Below are 12,517 nucleotides of genomic sequence, written 5' to 3' on the forward strand. Positions count from 1 at the left end.
CTCAGTATTTTGTATAGAAGCAGCCTAAAGTTTACCCGCATCCTATATGTGAGTGATCACATGCATCACACTGAACCCAGAAGTGACCCAGAGACATCATAAAGATGTCATGGAAACATCACCGAAAGGGCAGAACGGGGGCAGACTGGGGTGCTTGCAGGCTTTTCAATGTGTTTCAATTATCTGCAATTTCACTGACTGTAGCACTGTTCTTCAACCTCAGGTGCAACTCCCACCTTACCTGACCACTGGCTAAGACCACTGGAAGTTCTAATGCAATAATATACGGGCACCTAAGTTTGAAGAACACTGGTCTGTACTGACTGGTAGTTGTTCTCCAGGGTTTTAGGCAAGAAACATTCACAGCTCTGCCTGGCGGTGCGGGGATCAAACCTTCATCATGCCAACTTGAAACCTTCGTGCAAAGCAAATACTTTGCCACTAAGCTATGGTCCTTCTCCAGTTTAGATTTTATAAATCAGTTGAAAAGGCAGCGCATCATTAAAATACAAAATAAAGCACTGAAAACAAAATGTGCCTCAAAGCAAGCCAATTAAACAGCATAACTATTAAGAGAGGCTCTGTCTTAGGGTTCCATATTGGTCAAGAACGTGCAAAGAATATGAGCTCAGAATTAAAGCCTACACTTTATATAAATACATCTGAAGGCTCAGCAAATGAGATCAAGGATCTCAGGCACTGCTTCTGCGAAAAAACCTTTGCCTCCTTCAGATGCTGATACTAATAAGGGGTCAAAGTTCTTCCAGACTTTGACTTTCATACTGAAAAAACACACCATGAAATTTATTTTTAGTTTGTCAGTTGGAACCACTCAGTGAGCTTTGATCCCTTGGCTGTTCCAAGCTTAGGTTGGCCAAAATTCTTCCTGAGTGTAATTGATTTAAACTATCTTTCGTGTTTTTACCTTTGTTTTCTTGTGTTTGTTTATTTATTCTGTCCACTGCCACAATATATTTTATGGTGGGCAGTTTATACTGTTTTTTTAAAAAAATACAAGAACTAATAAATAAAAGCCCCAGGCACAAGAGGATGTCCAGGATTCTGCAATCACAAGTGATGTTTTTGTGTCTTTCCCTAGTCAGCAGCTATCTTCAGTCAATAATACAAGCGTAGCCAACGTGGTGCATTCCAAATGCTGTCAGACTACAACTCCCCAAACCCCCATCAATTGGCCTCACTGACTGGGACGATGGGAACTGGATTCCCAACAAAGATGTGAAGGGCACCACGGCTACCTCTGAATTAATACATCTCTCTGGGGGAAATGTATAATTAGGAACATACACAACCCATCCCCTGGTGCTGCTATGATACTTCTGCTACTATGCTCCTTTTACCTGTTCTAGAGAGAAAAACCACAACAACAATGGTTTGAATCCAGAGAAGAGCTAGTGGAACTCTGCTTGTGCAATGTGCACTTATTTTGCTTTGCGCCAGGCCAAAAGCCACTCCTATGGGTTGAGAAACCTCTGGAAAAGAATGGAATGGGGCATGGAGAGTGGAGCAGGGCAAGGAAATCTGAAGAATTTGGGTTAAAGAATTTGTTAAAAATCAAGCAAACAAACATCTATTGTTTTCAGTAAACAGTATACCATAACCAAAAAGTAACAAACAGACCACCAAGAAGAAGAAAAGAACAAAACAAAACAACAACACCATGTTAGATCACTCATAGAGCTTTTGTATCAGAATTCACGATAAGTTTTTTTTAAAAAAAAAAACCAAATTTGATAGAATCACCTACAAATTTTTTATTTTATATACTTTTCAGATATATACATTTCACTGATTTTACAATCATTTCGACATTTTAAAACTTGACTTCCTTCCCCCTCTTTCTGTGGTTCCTTAAATTTATTTTTAATATCTTCTGCATATCCAAATTAACTTAACTTTACTTATCTTCTTTATATATATATATATATACACTCTTATGTAGCTGCAGGTTATTACAATAATCCTGCCAGTGTTTTTATCTGTTTTAAATTTATCTGCAAATATTCGATAAACCATTTCCATTCTTTTATAAAAAAAATTGTTATCTTGATTTATTATTCTTCCGGTAAGTTTCTCCATTTCTCCATATTCCATAAGTTTTTGTATCCATATTCTTTGCTGGGACTTCTTCTTCTTTCCATTTTTGGGCAAGTAACATTCTTGCTGCTGCTGTATACATGAATAAATTTCTATAAAATTTAGGTAGAAAGGCTCTAGAATCACCTAGAGATGCAAACAGTATCAAATTTCCTTCCCGGCTAACTCTGGAGCGTGAGTTCTTCAGGTGAGTTCTTCCAGCCACCAAAAGTGGTCACACAGGCAGCCACTGAGACCTGTGTTTGCTCACATTGTCAGTTTTATTTTTTGTGCCTTCACTGTCTCCCCCGCAGGTGTTCGCCGGTCCTGGCTGTCAGATTACCTGGATGATGTCTGGACTCACGTCTTCCACTCTTTTCCAAGATCGGCTCTGTACGCCTTCCCAGCTGCTTTGGGGATCCTGTTCCTTCTCTGCTGTGCCACGTAAGTGTCATGGCAAGGGATTTATTCCACCTCCCAATGTCTGAACTAAGGTAGGGATGAGGGCTTTGTAGACCCTCCAGCCCTTGCTGGATTACTACTCTCTGATCAGATGGGGCTGGTGGGAATTGGGAGTCCAGTTCAGTCCAGTTCCCTGAGCGGTTTAGAAGCCAATCCCTCTTCCCAGGAAATTCTGCGAATTGTAGCTCTATGAAAGGAATAGGGACCAATTCATAGCATCCTTAATAAACTACAGCTCCCATAATTCTTTTTTTTTTCGGGGGTGGAAGGAAACTATGATTGTATAAAGTGGTATAATATTTATTTAAATGTAAGTGCAGATGGGCCTGAGATATGAAACTTGTTTTCCTCTGAATGACCTGCAGTAACTTTGTCCAAAGGTTGCCCTGGCTTGAACTTCCTCAATTAGACTGTCTTCTTGCGCAATTCTGTCAGATGTCTGTAGTCAGAGGCAACCAGTCAATGCTGCCTTTCTGGTGACCAGCTTTAAATAGCCCTCACCTTCAGAGACAGGGAGGCTCACAGAGGCAGATGGTGGTGGGGAATATTGAAATATAACTGAAAAAGACCCTAAGGTGGTAGTGAGGCAAAAACACAGGAGACCCACTGCCAGTCAGTGCTCAGTATATGGTCTGGCTCCGTATAAGGAAGCTCCCTGTGTTCTTAGGAAATATTTTCTCAGCCTTTATGTACTCTACCTATCCTTGCACTCATGCTCAGAGGGTCTCCTGCAGATATCATCACATCGAATGATCTGCCCATGCAATGTAGAAATTAGGCTTTTACTGTAATGTGGTGTCCCCTACCCTTTAGAACTTTTCCCTAGTCCATTGGAGTTGGGCCCCATTTCTATTATATTTTTGGTACCTTGTGAAGACTTTATTTTTTCAATGAGCCCTCTAAGTGCAGATTGTTGTTCCTGTTGTCATGATCCTTACGTTTATTATCCTGCCTTCACCAGCAGGTCCCAATTTAATATTCAGAAATGAAAATTAGTTTCAACAAATTAGTTTCAGGAATAGTCAAAACAAAATAAAAAAATTCCTTCCAGTGGCACCTTAAAGACCAACTAAGTTAGTTCTAGGTATGAGCTTTCGTGTGCATGCACACTTCTTCAGATACACAGAATCTGAAAGCTCACGAAAGCTCATACCTAGAACTAACTTAGTTGGTCTTTAAGGTGCTACTGGAAGGAATTTTTTTATTTTGTTTTGACTATGGCAGACCAACACGGCTAACCATCTGTAACTAGTTTCAGGAATAGGCAGTGCTTTTCTCTCCCTCAGGGGGTACTCAGGGGTATGTTGGAGAAAAGTGTGGCATGTACTGTAACAACTTCACGGTGAGTACCGACACCTATTTTTCTAGAGAAAAAGCACTGGGAATAGGGTTGTAATTCTATTGGATTTGAAACTTGAACACACACACAATTTTTTAAAATTTTTCTTTATTTTTACTGTTAACCACTTCAGGGTATTAAATTGGATACATAGAGTATGTGAAACATTAAAAAAAAAGAAATTCAAAACAGCAAAAGGCTTTTGTTTTCTCAGAGTACAAGGGAGGGGGTCTTATTTTGCTTTTAGCTGAATAACGCTGGGGGATGCTGTGAACACAGTGAATTTTGATTTCAGTAAGGCTTCTGACAAAGTCCCCCATGATATTGTATTCTTGCGAGGAAGCTGGTAAAATGCAGGTTAAACGAGGTAATTATAAGGTGGATTTGTACCTGGTTGACCGACAGAGCCTAAAGAGTGCTCGCTAATTGCTCCTCGTCATCCTGGGGAAAAGTGACAAGTGGGGTGCCACAGGGTTCTGTCCTGGGCCCATAGTTGTTCAACGTCTTTATAAACGGCTTAAGTGAAGGAATTGAGGGGGTACTGCTCATTCAATTTGCAGATGACACAAAACCGGGAGGGGTAGGAAATACTGCAGGAGAAATAATTAGGGTTCAATATGACCTTGACAGATTGAAGAACCAGGCCCCAACTAACAAAATGAATTTCAGTGTGGAGAAATGCAAGGTTCTGCATTTAAGCAGGAAAAAACGAGCAGCACCAGTATAAGATGGGGGACAGCTGCATTCTAAGTTCTGCCAGTTTTCAGTACTGTGTGCAGGGCCAGATTTAGGTTTCATGAGGCCCTAAGCTACTGAAGGTAATGGGGCCCTTTATATGTCCAGCTGTCCTTTGTCAACAAATTGTCACTGTTTTTTTTGTGTTGAATACAGTGATACCTTGGGTTACAGATGCTTCAGGTTACAGACGCTTCAGGTTACAGACTCCGCTAACTGAGAAATAGTACCTTGGATTAAGAACTTTGCTTCAGGATGAGAACAGAAATTGTGCGGCGGGGGGGTGGGAGGCCCCATTAGCTAAAGTGGTACCTCAGGTTGAGAACAGTTTCAGGTTAAAGACGGACCTCTAGAATGAATTAAGTTCTTAACCCAATGTACCTCTGTATATACGGTATATGGTACCGTATTTTTCGCTCTTTAACACGCACCCGACCATAACACGCATGTAGTTTTTAGAGGAGGAAAATCCGTAGGCATGCCACCCGTAGGCATTCCCTCCATAACACTCACAGACATTTCCCCTTACTTTTTAGGAGGAAAAAAGTGAGTGTTATGGTGCAAAAAATACGGTAATTTATGGACCTAATAGGTATCTATAGCCAATTGCACATAACAAAATATGTATTTTATCAAAGTATTTGCTGAACTTATCTTATATTTTGGAAATGTACATCCAGGTGTTTTTTTCCTTTCATTTTTTGGGGGTGCCCCAAGAGAGTGGGGCCCTAAGCTATAGCTTGTTTAACTTATACATAAATCCGGCACTGACTGTGTGGTTTGGAAGGAGTTGGTAAAATAAAGAAAACTGCCTTCACTCTTCTGTGTATTTCCACAATTCTGGGGGTTCCTGCTTTTTCTTAGGCAATCAGTTTCTATTCTTTTTATAGTCCATTTACGCATACACAAATGCATTTTTCATCAGTGTGGCCTTTTGTGTGTGTTTTCCAGAGTCCTTATGGATTAAGGAGGTGCTGCCGGAGGCGATCAGCATATTTCAGCCATCCATTTGAATATCTTTGTGATCCTTCACCAGGTTTGAAAACTCAGCCCCATCACTAATCTCAGCAAAATCCTGGATGGTCACATTACCTGATCTGATTATTCAGAGGGGGGTGGGGGTGGGAAACCAAACAAACTACTGTTGTTACTCTTTTTGAATAAATGTTGTCATTTCACATGCAGCAATGCTTGCATAAACTGTGGTTAGGCTGATCACAAAGGGTAAGAAATCAGGTCATCAATATACGGTATATGTTTTGTATGCATATTTTGAAAAGGACTGGGACTTTAGAATGCTGTTGTGACTGTTCCTGTTAATCTCCTCATGCATATGGGATAGCTGCATATTCCCACATTGCAGGGGGTTGGACTAGATGATCCTCAGGGTCCCTTCCAACTCTACAATTCTGTGATTCATACTAATTATGGCAATTGTTGCATGGTTATCAGGAGAGGCCTTTGGGGCAGAAACCAAGCCCCTACTTAGGGGGATGAGGAGGATCTCAAATGGCTGTCTACTGCATTTTGAAGTAAGGGAAGTAATGCACATTGCCATCTAAAAATACATTCCCATAAGAACAATAAGCCTAGTAATTAATATTACCTAACTGCGCCACCACTGGGCATTTGAGGCCCAGCCAAAACCCCAAGAGTACCTGGCAAACAGGAAGCTGCGTGGCTCTCCCGTTACCTGTATCACAACTGTCGCAGTTGCAACAGCTCCCAGGTGTGGAGAAAGTGGTTTCACAGGCTTGCAGTTCCTTGCTGGGGGCTGTTGTACTCTGTGCAAAATATACCAACTGTACACCAATTTGGGCTTGTTATGCATGCTTATTACACTGCTTTGGGGGTGGAGGAAGATTAATACATGGAAATGGTGAATGAAAAAAGATCAAGCTTTCCATTTCAGGATTATGAAAGCATGCATACTTTTCTATAGCTTAAAAAGATGGATCGAAAACTAAATTTTTCTGCAGCGCAGCTTTTACAAATGAACTATGGAATGATGGAAAATGAACTACAAAATGAACAACAACAACAAGAAGAGAGCCTTGGGGGTCCCTCAAGACTAAACTAATTTATTATAGAATAAATTTTGGGGGACTAGAGCCCTCTTCATCACATGCAGGAAGGATAATCCATGCAGGGTGCTGGTCAGCCAGTTTACACATGTAAGCTGATAAAGATCCATTGTCCCTATTTAATCCACAAGTGATAGTGTTAAATCTCTTTAATTATAATTCAGCAGTTTTACATTTCAGTTTCCCTTTGTTTCAATAAGGTCATTATACCAAATAAGGATATTATACCAAAAGCAAGCTGGGGAACATTTCAACATTTCCTTGGGAAAAGGGCCCTGTTCCCACAGGCATACAATACTTAGCACCTGATAACAGTCCAACATCAAGTGATGACTTGCACAAGCTGGAAGGTTCACAGCACACAAAAGTTCTTTACACAGTGCATAGTTAAACTATGGGATTCACTCCCACAAGAGGTAGCAATGCTACCAACTTGGATGACTTTAAAAGATATTAGGCAGATTTATGGACCAGCCAATGACTACTAATCCTGGTGACTATGTTCTTCCCTCCACAGTGGGAGGCAGTAGGTCTTAGAATACTGAGTGCTGATGCACTCAGTTTCAGCTTGCAGCCCCACTGAATTGAATGGGATGTACTTACTCCCAGTAAGTACAGTACAGTACATGGCTTATTGGTAGTGCACATCCTTTGCATGCAAAAGGCTCCAGGTTCAATTTCTGACAACTCTAGGTAAGGCGGGGAAGGACCCTGGTTTGAAATAATGGGAGTGCCGCTGCCAGTTCGTGTAGACAATATTGAGCTAGAATGACCAAGGGTCTGGTTCTGTACAAGTCAGCTTCCTTGATCGCCGATCACCAGTTGAATCGCCGATTGCCACGCAACCACAAAAAGCACCGTATTTATGCATGAATTAATGGGAGAGCGCCTGTTCTGCAGACGTGGAGACCAAGTCCAGTCACGGACACTGTCCACAGAAGGCCGAGGAAGACCCCTGCCTGAGAACCAGGAGAGCCGCTGCTGCCAGCGAGTGTTACTCGCCCGAAGGCAGCCCCCTCTGCTCTTGAGGTGACGTCGCTTATCGGCCCCCAAAACAATCGCTGCTGCTTGCACGGCCCAGCTCGTTCAACATTGCAGACAGAGCCTCGTGCTTTGCGTAAGCGAAGCGGTGGCTCTGGCAGGCAGCAGAAAGACACTCGGCTCTGGCAGGAGTGGGCGCAGGAGGGCGCGCGCGCGGCTTGGAGAGGTTGGATAGGGCTTGCACCGCTGTCCCCAGCGCACGGTGCTCGGCGGCGCTAAGTGGCTAGGGGAACGCAGGGCTGCTGCTTTGGCAGCCGCTGTGGGCCGGGTGGAGAGATCCCTCCCTATTTAGCCACTCCCAGCGGGCGGGCCTGGTCCTCCCCTCTGCTGCCTTCTCCGGCGCACGGTGACTCTGCAACCCTTTCGGTTTAGGACGCTCCGGCCGGCTGTAGTGCGCGCGCGGGGTCTACTCGGCTCCAAAAGCAGCAGCAGCAGCGGCTTGCCAGCGATCGCGCCTTGCGGCTGGAAGCAGAGCCCCTCGGCCCGCTGACGATACGCCGTTCGACTCCGAGTCTCATAGCATCACACTACCCCGGGGTGCTTAGCTACTCGCGCCTGGCGCCCACCAACCATGACGCTCAAATCCAGCCGGAGTGACAGCGTGAGCAGCATGAGGACTGCGCTGTCCGACCTGTACCTGGAGCACCTTCTGCAGAACAGGCCTAAGGCCGAGGTGAGAGGCGCTTCTGGAGATCGGGGCATGCGGGGGTGGCCGGTGGGAAGACGTGGCAACGGCCGCTGAACGCGCCGTAGCGCTGGAGGTGGGCAAGCCCCTCCCTCCCGCTCATGTTTAAAGCAAGGAGCGGGTTGTTACCTTTCCGATGCTGGGCGGGAGGCCCCCACCCACCCACGTTGTCCACTTACTCTATATGTTGATCAATGCAAATGCATCGCTTGCCTGTTACTTAACACATATCCCTTTGGGGTGGATAAATTTGGGCATGGACTAGGTGGCCCCAACCGGTCTTGAGTTTTATGTGACTTCGCAAGTGAGACTTCGGGCTGCAATTCTGAAACCCATTGACTAGAGAGTAAACGCTGTTGCACGCAGTGGGGTATACGTCCCGTTAAGCATGCGAAGGTCTGCCTATGCCATTTGCGTTACCTGGGTACCAGCAATGCTATCTAGGAAGCAGAATGGACCAGCTTAGGCCAGTGGATGCACGCGGGAGATGTACTTTTGAATCCACCTTTTTTTAAAAAAAAAGGAACGTGGGGAGCTTCTGCCTGATGCGTTGACAGACCACTGACCCCATGCAGTTTGATATCACCTAAGCAGAGTGGCAGGCATGCGTCCTTCTTCCAGCCTTGCTAGAGATGCGGTGGGATTGAATTTGGGACCTTCTGTATGCAAAACAGGGAAGAGCTGCAACTTAGTGACAGAACAACTGCTTGCATGGAGAAGGCACCAGGCTGAATGCCTAGCACTGACTGGGAGAGACCCCTCTCTGAAATCCTGGAGAGCTGCTACCAGTCAGTGTAGGCAGTATTGAGCTAGATGGACCAGTGGTCTGACTCTGTAGACAGCAGTTTCCTATGTTCCTGTCCTCTGTCACTAGGCTAGTTCCCTTCCCTTTGGAAGTGGCAGAGTCTGGTGGGACACGATTGTCTGTGGGATCCAGGTGATGATAGATTTCCCTCTTCCACTTTCATTTCGAATAACTCCAGTGATTTTTGCTCTTGTGGTGGCTGGACACCACCACACTCCTTGCAAGTGGCGGAGGACAGTTGTTTTGAGTGGGTTACAGTACATGGTCTATTGGGGTGCTTCTCAGTTTCATGCTTTTTGGCTGGGATCCAAACACAGTCCCTTGCGTGGAACCAATGTTTTTTCTGCCTGTACTCTGGGGTTTCCGGATTTCTCTTCTAGCAATAACTCTGATACAATAACTCTGGATTGAAAGCTGCTGTGGAGGATACCCCATTTTTTTCTAGAGTGGCACTTTGGAAATCAGTTGGAGAAGACGCATTGGGAAATTTGACCTCTGGACACTTTCGACTAGAGCAGTGCTTCCCAAACTTTTCCAGGTGTTTCAGACTACAACTCCCATCATCCCTAGCTAGCAGGACCAATGGTCAGGGATGAGTCAAAAAACAACTGGAGACCCAAGTTTGGGAAACCCTGGACTAGAGCTATTCCTTGACGCAAAGGTGCTGAGATCTGCAGAACACGTTCATGAATGGCTATTCAGAACAGAAAAGCGAGCTGTGGAGCCATCCAGGTAAACAAGAATCCCAGGACAGATTGGGGTGGATATGATATGCAGCTCATTCATCCTGCTGCAAACAGCAAAATCCTCTTGCAAGTTGGATCTCTTTTGTGGCTTTCCCTATGCAAAGACCACAGTGTGGGACAGAAGTGTGAGGACAGACCTCCATCAAAGAGGTTCATGTGCAGGTGTGCAAGGTGTTCCACACACTGGAAAAACATGATGTGCTGGGTTACTGTTGCCAAGTCCATAGATCATTCAGACAATTTGAATGTAGTTGGTGGAAATGTGGCTCTCAAGCCACACTTTTCTTTCTTTCTGGAACTGTTACAGCAAGTACATTTTAAGGGAGACCATGGAGACTGACCCTTTTAAGGGAGGGGGCTTGTTTTTTGCTTGCTTTTCTCTTGTTGCCTGTGTGTCCTCCTCCCTTGTTGCCTATTGGCAAGCTAATCACAAGAGTCTGGGGGCACAGCTGCATCTTGCAGCTGGTCATCTTGTCCCTTTGCTTCTGAGTAGAGCCTGTGCGTATATTGTGTATGTGAGAAGGATTCAGTGCTTTACTTCAGAGGAAGTTTCTCTCTCTCTCTCTCTCTCTCTCTCTCTCTCTCTCTCTGCTGCAAAGTTGCATCTGGTCAGAACTGGAAGTGGCAATTGCCTTGTGCTGATTTAGCTGCAGAGCTATCCAGTTTGGGGGAAGTGATGATAGGAACATAAGAAGCTGTTATATACTAGGTCAGTTTTCTTTGTACATCTCTCCCAACACTTGTTAGCAATGGCTAGAGATGTGAAGACCTATAAAGAAAATAAGGGAAAACTTCTTCGGGATTTTTTTCCCTCTGTTTTTCCATGCCTTCACAATCTCTGACATTGGCTCTTCAGAATCTCATGCAGGGCTCTTCCCCACCATTGATAAGACTATCAGTGTCTGCTAGACATAATGGCTAGCCTCTGCCTCTACTGTTGGGGGATTCACAGGTCCGGAGAATGCTGTTGTACTCAGGTCCAGCATTTGTGCTTTCGAGGAATGGGGAGCCTGTGGCCTTTCAGTTGCTGTGGAACAAATTCCATCATTCCTGGCCATACATGCTGGGCCTGATAGGAGTTTAAGTCCAATGACATCCGACAGACCACAGGTTCTCCCACCAATGCACTACTATTTCGGCTTTTTCTCTCCTTGCCTCCACACTCTGACCTGTGCTATTTAATACAATTGGTCAGCCTTATGGGGCTGTTGTGCGAATGACTGAGTTCACACTTCTGAAGTGCTTTGGATACTTGAACTTTTTGGCATGTGTCTTCCTTGGGAGACAGTGGAGGAGTGCGCGTTTGGGGGAGTGAAGTCAAACTGTTGGAAGGTTACAGCGCCTGCTGTGGCTGTAGAGACCGATACGGGAGAGACATGTTTTGTTGCAGCTGGGCCAGATGAAAGTGTCCAGTTTTGCTGCTACAAGTGCACCATGGTGTTGCTTCCTTCTGTGCTTCTCCCAGCAGTCATTCCTCCTCTAGTCACTGCTTATGGATACACAACCTGACTATCTCCAGGAACTTGGTTGTCTATAAGGGATTTGCAGACAGCGGGGTTGAAGTTGCCAGCCTTCCTGTCATGTTTGCAGACATCTTTGTAACACATAGTATTATTAAAAATATATAAACACTTTTTAAAAAATGCAGTACAAATCTCTTCTTCCATTAATCACCAGCTGCTGCTATAAACAAGTCTGAGCAAAAAAACAATTTTGCATTGCTCCTGGACTCTCACAAGGTTCAGGCCCTAACAGGCTTCTTGGTGTGTGTTTTTTATCCTGGAAACTATCGCTGCTTTTGATGCTGTTGATATACAGATTAGGGGCAGTCAAGGAAAGCAAGTTTCCCCAGCAGGTCTCAATGACCACAGTGGAACAATAGTGGGAGGTGTAGATACCTCTCTGATAGCTCTCTGATGTGGCACCAATTCATGGTAAGAGAAGTGTTATCTTGAAGTTGTTCCAAAGAAATACTGGCATGGTACAGACAACAACTTGGGGAGTATTTAGACCAGGGAAATAGCATGGAAGGAAATGGTTGAACACATCCTCTGTTTGTGCTGCTTCTTCTGTCCAATTTTCCTTCCCTCCCCACTGCCCTATAGCTGCTTTAAAGTTAACGTAAATATGTTGGGAGATCCAGTTGCAGATCTCCTGCATAGTAAGTAGTTTAGCTTGGATAATGTCTAGCTTTTATGACTTGGCAATGGGGGAATTTGGTTTTATCAAATCTATGTAGTCTACCTTTTGGCAACTTGCCCCTGTGCAACCCTTTTTCCTTTGAGCTAAAAATACCCAGCTTCTTCGATCTTCTACCACATGACTTGGCATCCTGGAGACACTCATTTTTTTGTCACTCTCCTCTGAAAACCTTCTGACTGGTCAGCACCCTCTTTGAACCGTGTGGCAGATGCAGAACTGGAGACAGTGCTGCAAATAAAATCACCTTGCTGTGAAGAGTAGTCCAGTTGTTGTTTCTTGGGGGTTTTGTGTGATGCTCCTGTTAAATGCACCATTGTTGTATAA

The 12,517-nt window shown here is 44.5% G+C and overlaps 2 protein-coding genes across 2 annotated transcripts in view; both read left to right on the top strand.

Moving 5' to 3' along the window:
* The window catches only part of SMIM9 (small integral membrane protein 9), a 32,396-nt gene extending 26,582 nt beyond the window's left edge, over positions 1-5,814 (top strand). Inside the window, exons 4-5 of the mRNA XM_081848233.1 lie at positions 2,409-2,538; positions 5,582-5,814. Of these exons, the coding sequence (XP_081704359.1) occupies positions 2,409-2,538; positions 5,582-5,597 (146 nt within the window). The 3' untranslated portion in view covers positions 5,598-5,814. The remainder of the gene's footprint in view (positions 1-2,408; positions 2,539-5,581) is intronic.
* A 2,266-nt stretch (positions 5,815-8,080) lies between these two features.
* Positions 8,081-12,517, top strand: part of MPP1 (MAGUK p55 scaffold protein 1) — a 35,839-nt gene continuing 31,402 nt past the window's right edge. The window contains exon 1 of the mRNA XM_081848097.1: positions 8,081-8,428. Within this exon, the coding sequence (XP_081704223.1) occupies positions 8,327-8,428 (102 nt within the window). The 5' untranslated portion in view covers positions 8,081-8,326. The remainder of the gene's footprint in view (positions 8,429-12,517) is intronic.

This window comes from Podarcis erhardii, assembly GCF_964252035.2.
Source record: "Podarcis erhardii genome assembly, chromosome: Z".
NCBI classification, from domain to species: domain Eukaryota; kingdom Metazoa; phylum Chordata; class Lepidosauria; order Squamata; family Lacertidae; genus Podarcis; species Podarcis erhardii.